General features: G+C 37.9%; 2 protein-coding genes and 1 long non-coding RNA gene across 3 annotated transcripts; 2 read left to right on the top strand and 1 right to left on the bottom strand.

Annotated features, from left to right (window-relative positions):
• Positions 1-2,475: 2,475 nt before the first annotated feature.
• Positions 2,476-3,553, top strand: LOC120104901 (non-specific lipid-transfer protein-like 1). The gene is made up of 4 exons (XM_039116810.1): positions 2,476-2,775; positions 2,859-2,919; positions 3,020-3,119; positions 3,243-3,553. Exons 1-4 carry the CDS (start codon positions 2,644-2,646, stop codon positions 3,322-3,324), a joined length of 375 nt encoding a protein of 124 aa, XP_038972738.1. The 5' UTR covers positions 2,476-2,643; the 3' UTR covers positions 3,325-3,553.
• Positions 3,554-15,647: 12,094 nt separating this feature from the next.
• LOC113463778 lies at positions 15,648-16,742 on the bottom strand. The gene is made up of 2 exons (XR_003388619.2): positions 16,082-16,742; positions 15,648-15,940 (listed from the first exon to the last, which is right to left on the bottom strand). It is a non-coding gene; the product is annotated as an uncharacterized LOC113463778 (long non-coding RNA).
• Positions 16,743-16,796: 54 nt separating this feature from the next.
• LOC120104902 (alpha-amylase isozyme 3D-like) lies at positions 16,797-19,698 on the top strand. The gene is made up of 4 exons (XM_039116812.1): positions 16,797-16,904; positions 16,985-17,117; positions 18,175-18,980; positions 19,257-19,698. The coding sequence occupies exons 1-4, from the start codon at positions 16,815-16,817 to the stop codon at positions 19,506-19,508; spliced, it is 1,281 nt and encodes a 426-aa protein (XP_038972740.1). The 5' UTR covers positions 16,797-16,814; the 3' UTR covers positions 19,509-19,698.
• The last annotated feature ends 659 nt before the right edge of the window (positions 19,699-20,357 follow it).

Raw genomic sequence — 20,357 nt, forward strand, 5'->3', positions numbered from 1 at the left:
AAAGCTAAATGTAAAAAATGTGCCAAACTTTATAGTTGTAGTAGTAGTGGGGGAACAGGGCATTTAAAAAGACATCAAGAGAGTCATAGGATGCATGATTCTCATGCTCAAACTCAAAGTACCCTTAATATACAAGGGGGATTACTTGTAGGTAATTTTGCATATAATCATGAAAATCAAAGAAAAGCACTTGTAAAATGGATAGTTAAGGATGAATTACCTTTTAGTTTATGTGAATCTTTTAATTTTGAAGAATATGTTCAATTAAATCTACAACCTGCTTACAAAAGAACTAGTAGGCGTACATTTAAAAGAGTAGCTATGACCAATTTTTTAGCAATGAAACAAAATTTAATTGAAACACTTTCTACTTTAAATGTAAAAATTTCATTAACTTCTGATATTTGGTCAGCATCTGTAGGTAGTAATTGTTTTATTGCCATTACTGCTCATTATATTGATAATGATTGGCAATTAAATAAACGTATTCTTGCTTTTCGTGCTTTTGATTTTCCATATTCTGGGCAACAAATTTCAAATATAATTTATCAAACTGCATGTTCATATAATATTAATGATAAAATTATGTCTATTACTTTTGATAATGCATCTAATAATAATTCTGCTGTTGTATTATTAAAAGACTCATTGCATCCCATATTAGATGGAAATTTACTGCATATTAGATGTGCATGTCATATCTTAAATCTTTCTGTTCAAGCTGGCATGGGCATGATTCAAGATGTGATTTCAAAAATTAGAAATGCAGTTTCTTTTATTCATGCTTCTAGATCAAGACTTCAAGAATTTAAGGAATTATGCATAAATCATGGTAAACGTTTTAAAAAATTTAAACTTGATGTAATTACTCGTTGGAACTCCACATATAGCATGATACATGATGCATACCCATATAAAAATTTATTAAGTGCATATATTAATGATCGTGGATTAGGATTTACATTGACTGAAACTGATTGGAATAAAGAAAAAATTTTGGAAGATTTTTTGCTTAGTTTTTATAATGCTACCAATGTTCTTTCTGGTATTTATTACCCTACTTCATGTTCATTTTTACAACAAGCATATATAATTAGTCAAAAATTTGCAGAACATAGATATGATGATGTTTTAATGCCTATTATTGACCTAATGGAATCTAAATGGAATGAGTATTGGGACATAACTTAGCTGCTGTATTTGATCCTAGAGTTAAATTAAATGGCGTGCTAATTTTACTTGATGCATACTCTGAAAATATGAATCAAGATGCTGAATCTGCTAAAGATGAGGTAAAAAAACTTCTTTATGATATTTATGCTATATATGATGAAAAAATTCGTGGATCTAGAACACAAATACAAACCTCTATTTCTCCTTCTAGTAGTTCTCGTTCGTCATCTATTTTTTCATTCATTGCACAGAGAAGACACACACATGCTTCAAGTTCCTCTTCATCTTCTTCATCTTTAAGTAGTGAACTAAAATTTTATTTACGAAATGATCTTCATTCTGCATATGATGAAAATCAAATAGAGAATCTAGATGTATTATCTTGGTGGAAGAATATTAGAAATCAATATCCTGTTATGTCTGCAATTGCACGCGATATTTTAGCTGTGCCGATGTCCACGGTAGCATCGGAATCCGCTTTTAGTGCAGGTCGGCGTGTTCTTGACGAAAAGAGAAGTAGGATGACGGGCGAAACGGTGGAGATGCTTCTCTGCTTCAAGGATTGGCTGGATGCTGAGGCAAGACTTCAAGATAAAGGTGGACATAATACAACATCCTCTGATGATGATGATACAAACACTACTGAAGACTGAAGACTGAAGAGTGAATACTGATTCACTGAATCACTGATGATTAGTAAGATTTCTTAATTTTTTATAATTGTACATTTTTATTGTATTCTGGAGGTCAGACCAAGGTCCAAACCTCGGCCCTTTCTTAGTTTCTTATTGTATTCTAGAGGTCAGACCAAGGTCCAAACCTCCTTTCATGTACCATTTTGATTTAAATTAATAAACTGGTAGGGGTCTATGCCAAACCCCCCACCATTAAGGTGGCTTTATATTCATAAATCATAAATTCTTAGTGTTCAATATTTATTAATTTATTAAAAAAAATTATGAAGCATTAATTTTTATCGGGCCGAGCCGGGCCCAGGCCCGGACCGTGCCAGGCCCGCGTGCCAGCCCGGCCCAGGCCCTTATGGGCCGTGCCGTGCTGGCCCGCGGGCCGTGCCGTGCTTGGCCCGCGGGCCCGCTTCGGGCCTGGGCCGGCACGGCCCGCTGGCCAGGACCCTCTAGCCCAGCACGGCCCTCTCAAAGGGGCCGTGCCAGGCACGGCCCGGCACTGTAGCTGGCGGGCCGTGCCAGGCACGGCCCGCTTCGTGCCGTGCCGTGCCGTGCCGTGCCGGGCCGTGGGCGGCCCGGCCCAGTGCCCATCTCTATCTCTACCCATACCTTGGCAGTTGGATAGGCGATATCATTCAATCCCATCTCCCCTCACTCACCTGCTCCCAACTTCCCGCATTAAATTACTAACAAACAACAAAGGAAGCATCCCATTAGACCCATAGCTCTTGCAGACCGTCGCTCGCCATCCGGAAAGAAAGAAGGAACGAAACAAGGAGCAGAGATGGACGGATCGTCGAGCTCCTTGAAATCGGCGGCCCTCTTGGAGCAGATGAAGCTCCATCTAGCCTCCGACGCCGGCAAGGATCTCACCAAGAAGATCGGCCTCGTCTACCAGCTAAACATCGCCCCCAAGGTCTCCCTTTCCCTCCCTCGCCCCTCCCCTCAAACCCTAACCCTAACCATAATTCTGAATTCCTTTCTCGCTTCGCTCCGCAGAAGATTGGGATGGACGAGGAGATCTATGTCGTCGACCTCAAGGAAGGAAAAGTCACCAAAGGTCTCGCCTTTATCCCTCTTTCGTTCTATCTAGGAGCGATTCTTCCTTACTCTCAGCAAATTGTTATTCTTTTTTTGATGCTGGAATTATATCCTTTTAGGTCCGTATAAAGGGAAGCCCGACACGACGTTCTCGTTCACCGATAATGATTTCCTCTCGATCGCAACCGGGAAGATGAACCCACAGATGGCGTTTATTAGGTGATGGGAATTAGAGTTTCTTTGGGGATTTGGTCATGTTTTCTGAGTGTGTTATTTTGGTTAGAAAGAAAGTTCTGTTGCTGAATTACTACTCCTTTTTGTTTTGCCATTTGTTTGCTGCAGGGGTGCAATGAAGATCAAAGGCAGTATAAGTGCCGCACAGAAATTTACACCGGATATTTTCCCAAAGCCTTCAAAGCTTTAAATAGGAAGCATATGTGCCCTTTTCTGATTATTGTCTGATAAACCATGCCTCTTCTCTATATATATAGTTATGTTATGATAAAATAGTATTACTTGAACACAATTGAAGGTTCTTTTCATGTATAAGGATAAGTGTTATAAATGTAACAATTTGGATTGACCATTTAGTGATATTTTTGATTCTTTTGTGATGCACCCATGTTATAATTAATATGAGGGGTTCTACTGAATTTTCTTTGATGATTTAGTTCTTTGGTAGCTGAGCGTTATGCGGTTTAAACATTTATCCTGCTCATTCTATGTAGTCAATTGGGAAAGCTGCGAGATCAATCAAGTCTACTATTCTTAATCTTTAGTGTGTTTTACTTTGTTTGTTCATGTCCTTTGAACTTTTTTTTACTATTACAATCTCAGATGCAATTTTGCCTTACAACTTTGTTTAATAATTATCAGTAATTCTAGCTTGTAAGGTATTTGGTAACTCAATCTTTCAACTCAGAGCATTTAGTATTTCTGATTTATCTTTTGTCTCACAAACTATTTTCATTTGAATGAAGGATGCAAATTTACTCTAGTGTAATGCTAATAACATGGGTTGCATTACTTTACTTTATTCTTACCTTTTCTCTCCCTTTCAAAGCTATTTGTTTTTTCTGTTAGAAAGATTTGATTAAAATGGAAGTGAATTATCATTATGGGGATATAAAGGTCAAAGATGGAAGTGACTAAAAAAAGGTAAGGATGCACTGACCAAAAACACAATGAAGTATACAAACCAAGCCATAATATGACTGAATAGCCTCTGGAGTTATATCTATACCTTACTTCAATTCTGTTGGCCCATAAATAATAACTTTAATTGTTGACTGTTCTGTCGATTATAATGGTCATCATTTCCTCTGCAGCCTCAAAGGTTTTTAGATCCTTAAGGGGGCAGCAGTAGAAGCTAGGGGAGAATTAAGAAAAGGGTTCTTTCTTTAATACATAAATATGCTTTTTAGGGTCAGTTTAATAACTATGAAGTGCAGAAGACTTTTGTTGAAAAAAAAAGTGCAGAAGACATCTTCTATTGCCAATTGAAGATAGATGCCCTTTTTCTTTGTTTAATATGTTTATTGTTAGGATTTTTTGCATATCACATGCATATCACATGCCTTTTTTGCCCTTTGTGTTAGTATGCTCTAAACTAGGGGACATGAAATAATATTCAGTTGTACCTGTTGATCTCCCAATAGATAATCCAATGCCATGGTGCCCCGTGTTTCAGTATGCTCCAAGCTAGGGGATAAGGAGCACTAAAGTAGAATTCACTTATACCTGTTGATCTATCTTTAGACACTCCACCTTCCAAAGAGTTTGAGTCCAAATTGAATAAGACAAATGGTGTAACTTGAAATTGTATGAAGGTTGCGTCTAAGAAGCTAGTAGCTTTTAGAGGTTTTTTTTGCTAGTAACGATCATAATTGAAAATATTTTTGGAGTTTGACACCATAGTTCGTCGAACTAGTACTGAGGCTTGTACTGTTGGCAACTAGTTTGTTTTGGTATTGGTATGTACCGTATCGAGCCTAGTCATACTGAACCGGGGGGGGGGGGGGAAGAGGGAGGCAAGGGAGAAGAAGTGGGAGGAAGAGAAAAAAAGGAGGTAGGAAGGGAGAGGGAAGGAGAGAGGGGGGATTAAGGAGAGGGGGGAGAGGGAGAAGGAGAGGGAGGAAGAGAGAGAGGGAGGGAGGAAGGGAGGGAGCGGGAGATGAAGAGAGAAAGAGAGAGATGGGGCTTATGGAGAGGGAGGGAGGGAGGGACGGCGAGAGAGATAGAGAGGGGCACACCTTATTGGCAGCGACAGCCGGAAGCTCCAATCATAACCTAACCATCGATCAGGGTTGGAGATGTCGTTGAGGGTCTCCTATTATTGTCAACGTCGATCGAGGGTGATGACGTCTTCATCATTGTTCGAGGGTAACAACATTGGTCGGCATTGAAGAGGGCAGAAAGAGAGCAAGAGCAATCAAACCAAAAGCTTGGTGGGGGATTTTTATAAGCCAAACCATCCCGAATAGTCAAACCGTTCCGATTTCATGTTGGTTTAGTTCAGAATAGGCCGAACTGCCTTGTGCGGGTCGGTTAGGTAAACACTGGTTGACACCTTTGTGAAGAAGCCAGGCAAATCAGGGATTGTTATACTTAAAATTTACCAATCCTGTAGTGAGGTCAAGAACTCAACAGAAATATAAAAAGGACAATGATTGTATAAAGGAATGTTGTATTAATCTATGATACAATATGATAAAGATTGAAATTTCTGTTATTGATCAGATAAAATAAGGGTATCCCTGAATTTTTATTCATTTTGATTATTTACTAACTATAACACTAATATGTGTATGGTTGAAAAGTCCGGACAAATTAGTTAATAGTATTTATGTTCTTCAGTATGGAAATAAAATTAGAATGTTGATTTCAAAGTTGTGGCATCTGTTTATGTGTAGCATATAATTTGAGAACGTTTTACCATTGTACAAGTATTAATGAAATTGACTTTTTATCATGCAATATTAATAATTGGATAGAACAATTGATTGGTGCTTGGCATTTATTGAATCCATAGGGGTGTTTCATTTTATCAAAATCAGGTAAGAGCAACCAATTTTTGTAATTTGTAATTATCTATGGAGACTTGTGGCATGGACTCAATGAGGGTTTTGAATGCTATAGTAGATCCCCTAAAATTCAAATGCTTTCTTGCTTGTTCTTGGGCAAACACTATTTTGTGGTATTTTTGCTCCATACCTAATCTAGAAATAGGACAACTTAAATAAAGTTGTACTAATTGGTCTATCATAATTAATCTAAGAATTCGAAGGAATTTGGACAAAATGAGTGGTTAGGGTGAACTTTCTTTAAAGTTGGTTGGTTTGTTTGGAAAAAATGGACCTGCTGAACATGTAACAATTAAGAACGACATTATTAATGTCTTTGGATCTAGATGCAGAACTATGTTAGGGACATGCTGAACTTCATGGTGATTAGAGTTTTGTTCGTTAACAGGATGGTTTTGTTTGTCTGGATGGTAATGAAAATGAATATTTTGGTGCTGATGAAGAAAATGGTTCTGATATTGATTATAACAGTCGCAGTTCTTTTTGATCATGGCTATGGTTATATGCATGTAGATGTAGTGGTCAGATGAGAATATTTCTGATCAATATGCATATCTAACTAATTGGGGCCTCAAAAATAACGGACCTGTACTTATGATCTGCTATATTTCTAGATGATACCATTCACTATACAAATGAAGAATAGGTAGCTGTAATGCCATCCTCTGCCTTCAATCATTTATTTGTTGATGATTCTTTGTACTTCTTACTTATCATGAATTTTAATAGATGGTGTGATGCATGATCACAAACCACTCCATTTATAAGTATAGTATTCATCAGTTATAAGTAATATTTTAACATATATATATATATTACATTTTTATATATTTGCATATAATGAATTGTGTTCACATTTATATTTCTATATTCATTGTATATATTTTTAATAAAAATATTTTTTCCATTTTTTTCCTTTGCATTCTTCAACCTCATATACTATGATAATTTGAGGTACCCAACTACTGATATAGGGTACAATATATGTTGAAATCTTTTAATTCTTTACTGTGATTACAAAGGTGTGTTTTAATGGCTAGAAACTTCCTTCTTGCATTCTCTTTTCCTTCTTGACAAAGGCAAGATGGAAGTTTTTATATTTGATTTTTTTCAATAAACTATTCAAAAACATCATTGAATTCTTTATAATATTTGTTTATTATACCTTATTTCCTGGCTTGTTACATCCTGTCTTTTTTTTCATTTTTTTTTAAATTTGAAACTAACTCAAGCCATTCTTTATCCATAATAATATGATGACAGTTAAGCACACTTAAATACTTGCTACTTGCCAAAAAGGAACATTCAAACTTTTTTTTTTTGTTTATAGTCGGGCTACTCTCTTCTTTACTTGACATGTCACTTATTTGTCATACTAAGTTGATTACTGTCCATCATCTTCATAAGTGGTACATTGTGCTGTTCATGCATGGTGGTGCATGGCTGTCATATACTTCAGGTCACAAACATTAAAATTTGAGATTTGAGTATTTGTCATACCCATTCCACATTTTGGCTTATGTCCAATTCTGTGTCATTTGTATGAGTTATTATGTCTAGGCTTCTCTAATCTTGCCCGGTTGCGTTGATATCATAGTTATAGGAATCTTATACGTTAGTTTCTGATGCCAATCTGGAAACTCATGTAGTGGTTGTTTTAAGCTTTTGTCTAAAATTTTAAGCTCTAATGTTAATATTGCACATGGAGTTAGAAGCCCTATCCCGTTATCATTTTCTAGGATCATTTATTACCATACTCTTGTACTTGGAATTGCCACCAAGTACGCAGCTACTGACTCTGAATTAACATTAGCTATCCTTCTTCACTTCTGTTCCAGATTTTCACCAGTCCAGACATTATTGTTTCACTTATATTATTTTTCAAGTTTCTAATTTTTTACTTTTTTAGATTGAATTATTAGTTTGATTATATTCCTTAGGTTGCCTGTGGTACACAAAATTTATATGCTACAAAATATCATGTACTTAGATCCATTTTGTGCAGTTATTGTTTAACCCAAGATTTATCAATCACTTTTTATTGAGTCCAGAATGGCATCCACAAGCAACATTGTAAATAAACCTTTTGATGACACCTTGGCTACCTACCTATCAACTCATCCTTGTTCTTATTGCTGCATACATTTATCGTACTGTCCATTCCCTTTGTCTAATAAAGTGCTTAACATGCCTGATGCATTGCACCTCCACACGAAGTGATGCGATAGCCTATATAAAACTTCCTGTCTCGAAAAGAGGTTGTGTTCCTTCTGTCTTTCTCTAAGCCGCGTTCTGAGTTCCTTCTCTCTGCCTTTTGTTGCTTTCACAACGGCTAAGTTGTAATCTTTTTTAAGCGCTTTTGCTTTCCCCTCTTCTAACGCAACTGAACGAGTGTATTCAAAGTGTACCGCGCCTTGCTTCCGGAAGTTAACTACGGCACCTGCAGAAAGGAGGCTTTCTCTAAGATTATCTGTGCTTTTACTCATATTATGGATAGATTGTATGTTACATAGTGTACATGAACTTGATATATGGACCTCCTTTGAAGGGTGTCATAGTGTATTGATACTAATATAAAGAAAATATATAACCTGATCATCACTTTTTTCAATTTTAAATACCAAATGTTTGAAAGTCTATTGCTTATCCAAAAATAATACACCTAAAACCATCTATACACTTTTTATCAAATAGTACTCCAAATCAATGTTTAAAACCTAGAATGTTTGTTGAACTGTAAAAGAGACATAGTCATGGATAAGTAGTTCAAACATCAGGTCAACCTAAATGAATCCATGATCTAATGATGATCTAATAAATATATTACTTATTTATATAAAAATTCTAGATAAATTATAGTATATGCACAAAATTATGGAAAAGTAGAAATCGATATTTTTATGAAGACTATTACCATGTTATGAATTAACTGTATTTAAAGAATGCACTAGAAGAATAAAGAAAACTGAAACTGCAAGATGGTATGGATTGGTTCCATAGAGTTGATGTCCATAGAGACATTTAAGAGAATGTGAGAAGACGAGAGGGAGTGAATAAGCCACAATAGGTAGAAAGAGTGTGGTTAGATATGGATGGGGGCAGGGGAGGGAGATAGGGGGTTCTAGGGAGAGCAGATGAGTGGAGAGAGACATGAAGGATTTGGGGAGGGAGAGATAGGGGTTATAGATAAAGAGGTTATGGAGAGTGAGGGGCAAAGGAGGAAGAGGGGATTTTTCCTTCTGATGGCATTGAGATCTAGCTGCTATTTGGGCAATAGCAATAGCAATGGTGAGGGAGGGACAGCCAAGAGGGACACCAGGGTGGACAAGGTAAGATTAGGGGAAAAGAATGGAGGAGGGTGGGATGGGACTTTAAGGAAGTGTGTTTGTGTGAAAGAGAGAGGAATGCTGATGCTTTCAGGGCTCCAGCTGCTGCCAGCTTCTAGTGTCCGTTGATAGCATGAACCAGAAGAGGAAGACTTAGAGACTTTAAGAGAAAGAGAGAGAAAGAGAGGAACAGAGAGACTCAACTTGCCTTCTAGTATCAGGCATTAGTCATCTGCCGTCATCCATTGCTCGACGATCTCTGGTGCTGTTGAGGAAGTGGAGGGAGAGAAGTTTAGGCTCCGTTTGGGGGAGCTTTGGAGGGCCAAAAAGCACTTTCTGGCCCGAAAAAGGATGTTTGGTAAAAATTTCGGAAAAACTGTTTTAGCTTTCTTAGAAAGCTAAAAACAACTTTTTGGGAGAAGTTCCATTATGGAGCTTTCCGAAAAAGCTATTTTGAGCTTTGTTGGAAAGCTGTTTTTTTTGACCAAAATACCCATAATAAAATATATCAGTTAGATACTTTGTCCCTTTATAAACCTAAAAATCTGCTGGAGTCCTAACAAAAGAACCCTAGCTGTGGATCAGACTCTTTTCTGTGCAAGAAAAGGTATTCTTGTTTCCTATTATTGTATTATACTATAAATATAATATTATATTACATTATATTATAATACATTAATATGTTATGTTAAATAATTTAATATTACATTATATTAGGAAAAATTAATGTACGCTAATAATTATAATATTTTGTACCTTTATTATTGTATTATACTATAAATATAATATTATATTACGTTATATCATAATATATTGATATGTTATGTTAAATAATTTAATATTATATTAAATTATTATGCTATAGTATACAATATTATATTACTATATTATAATAATATTATATTACATTACAATAATATTATACTATATCATATATTTGTGTATTAATATATGTTATATTTTATTATGCTCTGTTGTAAAATAATATGCAATGTCCTTTATCATAATTTTGTCATACAAAAATACTTTCTCAATTTGTTTACCAAACACATGCTAAAGTGCCACAGCACTTTAGAAATGTAGTTACCAAACAACAAACAACTTTTTATAAAAGCTCTACTTCAGAAAGCTCTACTTCTAACGGCTCTACTTTTAAAAGCTCTACTGCCAACATCTCTCCCAAACAGGGCCTTAGTCTATCCATTTGGGACGATATCATTTCTCAGTCCCTTGATTTGAACTAAACTTTAATGTGTTTGAAAGCTGGCTGGTTCAAGAGGGTAGGAACGGACGACCAAAAAAGGATTAGGTTCAAGAGGAGGTTTTAACTGAAGGTTGTGATCTCATCAATGGGAAGTTGTTGTTGGGGGAATCATAATACTTCTCATGGAGGGTGGGTGTTTGATAATACATTAAAGAAAAGGCCTTATGCTGAAGAATTATGATATAACTAATTGAGACAGGATCAATACATGAGTGTGATATCACCAAAAGAGTGGCTTGAATACGTGCTCAGCCTCTGCTTAAAAATAAAAAAAAGATCCAGGTTTTGGATTAGTGCTGGTGGAAGTTGAACTTCCCCCCAGCTCAACCATATTTTAACATTGTAGCTAAATCTGGCTTTACATATACACAAGATGTGCATCAATACATGGTGGAATCTTGTTATTTTTGAAACCTTCATTATATTAATTGATTGACTATATTTGTTATGCTTTCTTAAAGAAACCTACACATATTGTGAACTTTTTTGTTGGGAAGAAATGCTAGAAATATTTCCTCATGGCTGATACAATACTGCAACTACTTACAGGAAGCATCTTGCAAGTAATTAAGTAGTACCACAATATAATGGGTATTGTGGTCATAGAATATTGTATCCAGGCAGACAAAACCAAGACAAGTGGATTATTGCTCCAGACATATATTCCTATTGATTAATATTTCCAAGGAGTTTTGGCCACTCTGCGCAACCGCCATTCAGTGATTCTGCTTGGTCAATCACGATTTTTTTAGCTGCACCAGTAGAGCATGTTGGTGACATTTGCTTGGTTTACAGCATGTTTATGTTTCTGTTAGTGGTATTGTCTGCCATTGATTATTAATTTTTTTCCATGTCCGCCTTTGCACTAATAATATGAATGTGTCAGTAACCTTAATCTTTATTTTGTTAACTTATGTATATAAGTTTTAATTTAACTATTCAAATTGTTTTCCAACTTGTGGTCTAGTTTTTGCATTTATTTCAATTTCTGAATCTGTAAATTGAAGCAGATTGTTCCTGAATATCAAACTTGGGACAATCCTCATAACAAGCCTTTTTTTTTTTTGCAACTTAATCTCATGTTGGTCAAGGTGAACTATTGGAAAATTGTGTTCTTGTTCTTCACTTCCTCTTGCAACTTCTAGCCCTTTTCACCCCTTGCTGCTATAAAGCCTTATCCAGGAAAAGAAGTGTAACTACCAAACTCCATTTGTAATCCTTATCATCATACCCACCGACTTAGGAAGTTTTCTGCCAGTACGTGGATAAGTAGGGCAAGACTGCTGTATGCCACTATTGCATGCCTGGTGTAGTCCGAAAAACCTTCATCAGACCAAGATGATCAGTCAAGACTGATGCCAACCTGAGAGAGTTCTCAACATTAAGGTGTTGGTCTATATCAGTTTTATTATTTTTATTTTTTGTTGTTGTTTTCTTTTATTTTTGTCCACCAACAAAGATTATTGTCATCCTAAGATATGATGCTCTGTGATTGACTGGATGCTTGATTCAGATGTGAGGCAAGATTTGCATCTGATCAATCTCTCTCTCTCTCTCTCTCTCTATCTCTTTCAACCCCTCCTATATCTATTTTTCTTTTTTTAAAGAACCAAGATCAGCAAAACTGGTTCTACGTCAGTTGTTCAGTGGTACGGTATTGTACCATACTGACTCGTGGTGTATGACAAAGAGGAGTTGGAGAGGGAGAAGGAAAGAGAAAAAGAGAGAGAGGAAGGGAGACGAAGGGAGAGAGAGATGCGTAAAGGGAGAGAAAGGGCTTTTGAGCCCCTTCTAATCTAGCTCTGTAAAAAAAACAAAGTCCTTAATTTCGAAATGAAACAGGGACACTTGATTTAAAAGATTTTTTTAAAAAAAAGGTTGGAGCCTATATTTCAAAACTTCGCCCTCATAACATAGCACTCGAGGAGAGAGGGCTTAAAGGCCCGCCCCCGCCCCGGCCCCCGCCCCCGCCCCCGCCCCTCCCTCTCCCTTGCCTATCCTCCCTTTGTCTCTCTTCCTCTCTTTCCTTCTCCCTCTTTTCTTCTCTAGTGTCTCGAATTGAGAAGCGGAATCATGCCGGTATGCCCTCGAAATGGAACATTATGCTCCAAAATGGACGGTTTGGGGTGGTACATAGAATTGTCTTGAAATTTTTGGTTGAGGATGAATCTAGGTCTCTTCACAAGATTTTACCAACTTTACCTGTTCACACCTGACTCATGCTTGCTTATTATTAATAAGGGGTTATGCATAAAAGTTTTGTGATTTCCAGATTTTCCAACTACTAAATTTCTTAGATATCATGCATTATCTCATACTAAGCTTTAAATCTATTTTACCATAGTTGTGTCGTAGTGTTAGCTGCTGGGTTTCATTTCCTTCTTGTCCTTAATTCCATGCTGGTGTGGACGTTTTTCATTTGGTGGCCCTGCCCAAAACTGTGTCCAGATGGGGTTATGTGGTTTGGAATGAATTGTGGTGCTTGTTTCCTACTGAACTCAGTCTATGCTTTGTGGTTTGGAATAAAGTATGGATGTAGATTCGGATGACTTTCTTTGGCTCTTCTAATTTTGTTTTTGTTTGTGATTTGTACTGAAACCATGATACTGTGCTTGATCAGATTATGGCCGTGGCCGGATTGTGATTGCTGGTTTGGGCTGGATTTTGGTGGCATAAATTCAGATTATGATTTGTGCTCTCTCTTTAGTTCACTAAGTTCTGACTTTGATCAATAGAGTGTCAGAATAATTGGTGGTGGATTGAAATGGACTATGATTTTTATGTCTCATGGTGCATGCTTGGTGGTTCGGCTGGCTTATGAACAGAAGAGGGATTGCCTCATTCCAATGGCCATGGATCTATTTCTTACTTTGGTTGTTTGTTGACAATCATCATGATAGTTGTCTCATGGAATGGTAGGGGTTCAGGAGCTGCGGAAAAGAGAAGGGCCATTAGAGACTTGTTTACTTCCTCAAGTTGTGATATCTTGTTGATTTAGGAGTCCAAGTCTCATCTCCTTCTTCTAAATTTCTTGGCTCTTTGGGAGATCCAAGGATCAATAGAGGACACATTTGTGTTCCTGTGTTTTGAAGATGTTCTCCCTTACTGTTATTCTGTCTTGCCCAGATTTGAGTTTGAATCTCATTATTATCGCTGTGTATGGCCCCAATGAAAAATCACAAAAAGATCGTTTCTTCCAAGAGCTTTTGGACTTAAAAGAGTTTCTAACCCTGGCCCTTGGTTAATTGGTGATGATTTAATGTCTGAAGGACAACTTTTTTTTATGGACTTCATCTCCTTTCTAAATTTTGTGGACCTTGTTTTGAAAGGAAGGAGTTTTACCTGGAGCGATGGAAGTGAGCTTGCTTCTTTGCCCCGATTGGATTGTTTTCTTATCTCTCCGGAATCGGAGGATATTTTTCCAGCCTCTACTCAAAAAGCTTTGCTGAGTTGCCACTTCTGACCATGTGTTGATCTCTCTTGATTGTAATGTTAATTTCAAGGGATCGAAAATCTTTAGATTTGATGCGTGGTGGCTAAAAGAACCTGATCTAGATGTTGTAAAAGCCAATTGGCCACCCATTAGAGATTGTCGTAATTCTGCAGAGGGATGGGTTGCTAACCTAAGAAGGCTCAGAGGAGCACTCGAGTCATGGTCTGCTTCCAAGAGAATTTCGAGTAGAGAATTAAAAGAGAAGTTGTTGCATGACATGGACCTTCTTGACAAAAAAGAGAAAAGAGTTGATCTCTCTCCAGATGAATTGACCATCGGCATGTCTTAAAGCAATCTTTGGAGGAGTTGTACCAGGAGGAGGATTTGTACCGGAAGCATAGGTCTAAGGGTACTTGGCTCAAGGAAGGAGATAGAAACACAGCTTTCTTCCATAAAGTGGCTTCTGAAAGGAAGAGGAGAAACCAGTTGGTGCCCCTTATCGATGATGGTATTGAGCTTGTTGACTAGAAGTTATCGCCCTTAATCTTCATGCTTTCTTTAAGAGCCTCTTTGGCACCTCTTATATCCTGTAGTTCTCTATTGATTGAAATAGACTTTATGGCAATGCTTCGGTGAACCTAGAACATTTGGAAGCTAAATTTATTTTTGGAAGAAATTAGAGTTGTGTTGTATTCTCCTTCAATGGCCTTAAGGCTTTGGGTCTTGATGGGTTCACATTTTCTTTCTTCCAAAGGTATTGGGACCTCTTAAAAGAGGACCTACTGGTGCTGTTGGAAGATTCTCACAGCCAATGGCCTTAAGGCTTTGGGTCTTGATGAGTTCACATTTTCTTTCTTCCAAAGGTATTGAGACCTCTTAAAGGAGGACCTACTGGTGCTGTTGGACGATTCTCACAGCCAATGGCCTTAAGGCTTTGGGTCTTGATGTGTTCACATTTTCTTTCTTCCAAAGGTATTGGGACCTCTTAAAGGAGGACCTACTGGTGCTGTTGGAAGATTCTCACAGAGGCACCCTTGAGCTTGATAGGTTGAATTTTGCTTTTATTTCTCTTATCCCAAAAAAGGATGGTCTACTAACAGCTGGTGATTTGAGACCCATCAATCTTCTTAATAGCCTCAACAAAATTATTTCGAAGATCGTCGCGAGGCAGCTTGCCATCTTTGACCCCCTGCTCATTGATGAGTCGCAATCAACATTCGTAAGAGGCCAAATCATTGTGGAGAATTTTCTTAGTGCTCATGAGATGCTTGCATTTTGCAGGAGGGTGGTTTAGAGAGGAGTGTTGGGCAATTTGGATTTCAAAAAAGCTTTTCATAAGATTAATTGGGATTTCCTTTTTACAGTGCTTAAGGCTAGGGGTTTTGCTAGTAAATGGGTTTCTTGGATCCAAGGCCTTCTAACTTCTGCATCAGTGGTTATTCTTGTGAATGAAGTCCAAGGAATTGGATCAAATGCAAGCAAGGTTTGAGGCAAGGCGAGCCACTCTCACCTTCTCTTTTTATTTTAATGTTTTAGCCAGATTGCTCATGCAGGATGGAGCACTTGGCTTAATTGAAGGCATTGGCAGTATCAATGAATTTAGAGGGATCAAAAGCTTGAATTTCGTAGATGACACCCTGCTTTTTCTGTGCTGGAAAGAAGGAAAGTATGCTTGCTGCCAAAGCGATTTTTGTAGCTTTTGAAGGTGCTTCGGGTTTGAGAATTAACTTTCACAAGAGCTCTATTCTGTGCTTAAATATGGGGGAGGAGCAAGCAGCAAGGCTTGCTTGATGGATAAACTGCATGAAAGGCTCTCTTCCTTTTGTCTACTTGGGACTTCCTTTGTGTGATAAAAAGCTTCCAAAGCATTGTTGGCTGCCCCTGATCAAAAAATATAATTTGATGATGGCCTCTTGTAAAGGAAGGCTCCTCTCCTGGGGAGGTAATAGTGGAGGAGATTAGATCAAAAGAAATTAAGGTATAAGAGCTGGACATTATTTGACTACTGCCTTATGTTGGGAAATCTGAAAGAAAAGAAATGTAAGAACTTTTCTCAAGAGAAAGATCATTTGTACCGGCCAAAGTTGGGAACATTTATACCACAAGAAGATGATTGACTTGCACCAAAATCTGTGGACAGCTTTATCTTCACTGCCCATGAGACCGCCTTGATGTTTGTTGTTCTTCAGTCCTAGATCTTCTACCTTGTTTTGATGTTCATCACCCTTCCACTCTTTTGTACATAGTACTCTTTTCCGAATAAAATTAGGGGAAAGTGTCTTACTTCCTCCGATTCACATAAAAAGAAAGAGAAATCCACCATTTCTACAAATACTGCAAATATGAAAAAAAAAACTACACTGACCTTCGAAAGGGTGAGAACACAGTAGTTGCAAAATATCCGATTTTATTTGTATCTCGTAGCAAAAGCTGTGTGGCCGGTCCTGTTATATCCTTGCCACAAACGGGACCTACTCTATCTTCATTGAAGTATTCATCGTGTTGATCCAATTGTCACGCCGTCGCAAAGCTAAATGTTCTGTCCGGATAAGTTTGCCATCTCTTTCTCGCGTGCCCAGTGGCCAAGAACGTTTCTAAATGCGCCAAAAACTTCAAACTCCTTTCACACTCAATCCGCCTTGCCCGATACGCTGCATAGATTAAAACAGACAAAAGAAGAGGAAGCAAAACAGAAACGCTGCGTAAATTAGAAGTCATTCCTGGGGGCCACGTAGGTCAGTCCTCCGTGACGCCTGGTGACTCTGTCTCCTTTTAATCCAATGGAAGAAGAGAGGAAAAGGGGAAGAGATGGGCAGGCCTTTGGATCCATTGTTCTTAGCACTGGTGCTGGTGCTGTCTCTTGCACCCAACTGGGCTGCTGCTCAAATCCTCTTTCAGGTAAAGACTCGCACATATGCATGGTTTTCATATAATCATAGAGTGAAGTCGTGCATCTTCTGATGAAGGAAGGCATGCAGGGTTTTAACTGGGAGTCATGGAAGAAAGAAGGGGGATGGTATAACTTTCTGAAGGGCCAAGTGTCTGACATTGCCAATGCTGGGGTTACGCATGTCTGGCTCCCTCCACCCTCGCATTCGGTATCCGAACAAGGTTTGTGGTGCTCAAGTCCATCATTACTTTGTTACTCTGGTCTTCTACATGGAAGCAATTCATAAATTAACAATGATATAGAGCCAGCACAAAGGAGATGAATCTTGCTTATGAAACTGGTTTATCATATAAGTAATCTTTATTGGGGAAGTGAAGTCATGTGCCGAACAAAAATATCTGTTTTATGAATGAGGATTTAGTACAAATTTTATGCGAGGTTACGTTGTTATTGTAATTTTTTTTTTCCATAAATTATGTTAAAATCACCACTTATCCCAAAAGTTTAAACTAATAGGATGAAATAGATTTATTTATATATTTTATATTTTCTTACACTCTCCCTCGCGTGTGGGCCGGACTTTTCTTTAATGGGAGAACCCAACATATGAAATTTTCAATAATGGGATTAAAAAGTGCGGAGACAGAATTCAAACTCGGAACCTCTGCTCTGATACCATGTTAGAATCGCCACTTGTTCAAACTCAGGACCTCTGCACTCTTTAACCCCATTATTAAAAATTTCACATGTTGGACTCACCCATTAAAGGAAAGTCCGGCCCACATGTGAAGAATAGTGTAAGAAAATATAAAATATATAAATAAATCTACCTAATTCTATTAGCTTAAGCTTTTGGGACAAGTTCTCTAAATGATTTGTTTTTTTAGTTTTGTGCTTGTTGGTTCAAAGTGGTTAGAGTATTGATCATATGGGTGCTGTTTGATAAACACTCTTTGAACATGGTTATGATTGCATCCGAGTCGTGTGGTCTAATGTTTCCAGTCCACCTGAAAAAGAATGTTATATGTTGAAGTACGCCGAAGAATCAGCATGGGAGTATTGTTTGTTACTAAGCTAAGGTTGGAAATTGCCTTATTAGACATCTGATAACATAAAATATTTTGACTGCTTGCTTACTATTAGCATACACTAATACACAGTGCAATTTCAAAGTTATGTACAGAGAATGATTAACCTTCTTAGACGATCGATTACAGACTTTATAGCTTGATACCAAGGTATTGCTAATACAATGTACTTGTAAATTTTTCTACTCAGGTTATTTGCCAGGAAGGTTGTATGATCTGAATGTATCGAAATATGGGAACCGAGGCGAGCTGAAGTCACTGATCAGTGAATTCCATGAAAAAGGAATCAAATGCATTGCTGACATTGTCATCAATCACAGATGCGCAGATAAAAAAGATGGGAGAGGCGTATACTGTATCTTTGAAGGCGGGACGCCTGATGACCGCCTCGACTGGGGCCCGACCATGATCTGCAGTGACGACACCAAATACTCCGATGGCACCGGCCACCCTGACACTGGCCTTGGCTTCGATGCGGCTCCGGACATCGACCACCTCAACCCAAGGGTCCAACGTGAGCTCTCGGATTGGATGAATTGGCTCAAGAGTGACATCGGTTTCGATGGATGGCGACTTGATTTTGCCAGAGGATACTCATCAGACATTGCCAAGATTTATGTAGATCAAACCACACCGAGTTTTGTGGTTGCAGAGATTTGGAGCTCTTTAGCTTATGGAAACGATGGCAAGCCAGCTTATGACCAAAATGCTCACCGCCAAGAGCTAGTTAATTGGGTTCAAACAGTAGGCAGTCCAGCGACAGCTTTTGATTTCACCACCAAGGGAATACTGCAAGCAGCAGTGCAGGGGGAGCTGTGGAGGATGCGTGATTCCAAGGGAGAGGCATCTGGGATGATTGGATGGTGGCCAGAGAAGACGGTCACATTCGTCGACAACCATGATACTGGTTCAACGCAGAGGCAATGGCCTTTTCCTTCTGATAAGGTCATGCAAGGCTATGTTTACATTCTCACACACCCAGGGATTCCCAGCATCGTAAGTTCTAATTTTAACCACTTTTTTCAGTGCATGCTATATCACATTTTGATCACTTCAATCTAATTAATGATCTAGTCTATCTACCTCTTTTCTTGGCACTAATTCTATACTAAACATGAAATCTTGAAGAAGTAACAAGACAAGTACTGGTGAGCAATTTTTTTCAGTCAATCAAATAAAGAAAATTTTGAGCAAACTTGATCTCCGATGTTCTTATAAAAGAATACAGTGATGCAACTCTTTAACTAAACTATTTTTTATCATGTTCTGCAGTTCTATGATCACTTGTTTGATTGGGGTTTGAAGAAGCCGATCGGTGAGTTGGCAGCAATCAGGTCCAGGAATGGGATTCATCCAGGTAGCTCATTGCGCATCATGGTTTCCGACAGTGATCTCTATGTGGCGGCAATTGATGAGAAGATTATTGCAAAGATTGGACCAAGATATGATGTCGGGAACATTGTTCCTTCGAACTACCACATTGTTGCCTCTGGTAATGACTACTGTGTATGGGAGAAGAAGTGATTACGATGGTTTTAGGGAGTATAATAGTATGATTGTCAAGAACTGCTTCTGAATTAGAAAAGCTATACTCCCTAATAGGAAGCCATATTTTATAGTAGTTCGGTCGGCTGACCTTATTCAGCCTTTACATTTGCCTTAGTAGCATGTTTTTGCACTTCAATAAAGGATGGGCTACTATTAAATATCTATATTTCTCACTGAACATCTTAAGTTAATTGCAAAGATTTCAGTAAATATTCAAGATGTATCCAGTACATAGTCGATGTGAAACTAAACACATCTGCATGGGTCTTCTCATTCTGCCTCGCATTTAAGCCCTAATATCATCATCGGGCTAAGAACCTAAGTCTATTCAAATCCAATCACAAACACCACGATCAGCCTATGTCGTCAATCCAAATAGGCCTTTGTTATCTTGTTCCTTAGTCCACATGAGCTATAGACCAAGTCCACTATAATATCATTTGCACCAACTTACGAACTCACCTAAAAAAATTAGCCAGAAAATATTATTTAGATTTTTTGATCCTACCCAATGCAAAACCAGTTAGATTAAACTGGTATATACTGGTTTGTTGAAGAAGGCTTTCCTTTACCTATTTTAGAAGAGTTGTAAAGGAACAAGAAAAAGCAAAAATGAAGCCATGATAAAATATTCTAGCTACTTCGAGGACACTAGAACCTCCAATGAGAACACCAAAGTGCTGAGAAAAGATAAGCATGCCTTGTCATTATTATCTTTCCCTTTACATAGGCCACAATACAACAGAAATTTCCAATAAAATAGAAAAAATCTTAATAGCTAGTTGACTAATTCAACTCAACTACAAATCAGGAAATAGTTAGCAT

This window comes from Phoenix dactylifera, unplaced genomic scaffold, assembly GCF_009389715.1.
Source record: "Phoenix dactylifera cultivar Barhee BC4 unplaced genomic scaffold, palm_55x_up_171113_PBpolish2nd_filt_p 000140F, whole genome shotgun sequence".
Classification (NCBI taxonomy): Eukaryota; Viridiplantae; Streptophyta; class Magnoliopsida; order Arecales; family Arecaceae; genus Phoenix; species Phoenix dactylifera.

Coding starts and splice junctions, on each gene's coding strand:
- LOC120104901 (XM_039116810.1), top strand. CDS start 2,644: ATGGACGGATCGTCGAGCTCCTTGAAATCGGCGGCCCTCTTGGAGCAG. Junction 2,776..2,858: donor AGCTAAACATCGCCCCCAAG/GTCTCCCTTTCC, acceptor TTCGCTCCGCAG/AAGATTGGGATGGACGAGGA. Junction 2,920..3,019: donor GGAAGGAAAAGTCACCAAAG/GTCTCGCCTTTA, acceptor ATATCCTTTTAG/GTCCGTATAAAGGGAAGCCC.
- LOC120104902 (XM_039116812.1), top strand. CDS start 16,815: ATGGGCAGGCCTTTGGATCCATTGTTCTTAGCACTGGTGCTGGTGCTG. Junction 17,118..18,174: donor GCATTCGGTATCCGAACAAG/GTTTGTGGTGCT, acceptor TTTTCTACTCAG/GTTATTTGCCAGGAAGGTTG. Junction 18,981..19,256: donor ACCCAGGGATTCCCAGCATC/GTAAGTTCTAAT, acceptor CATGTTCTGCAG/TTCTATGATCACTTGTTTGA.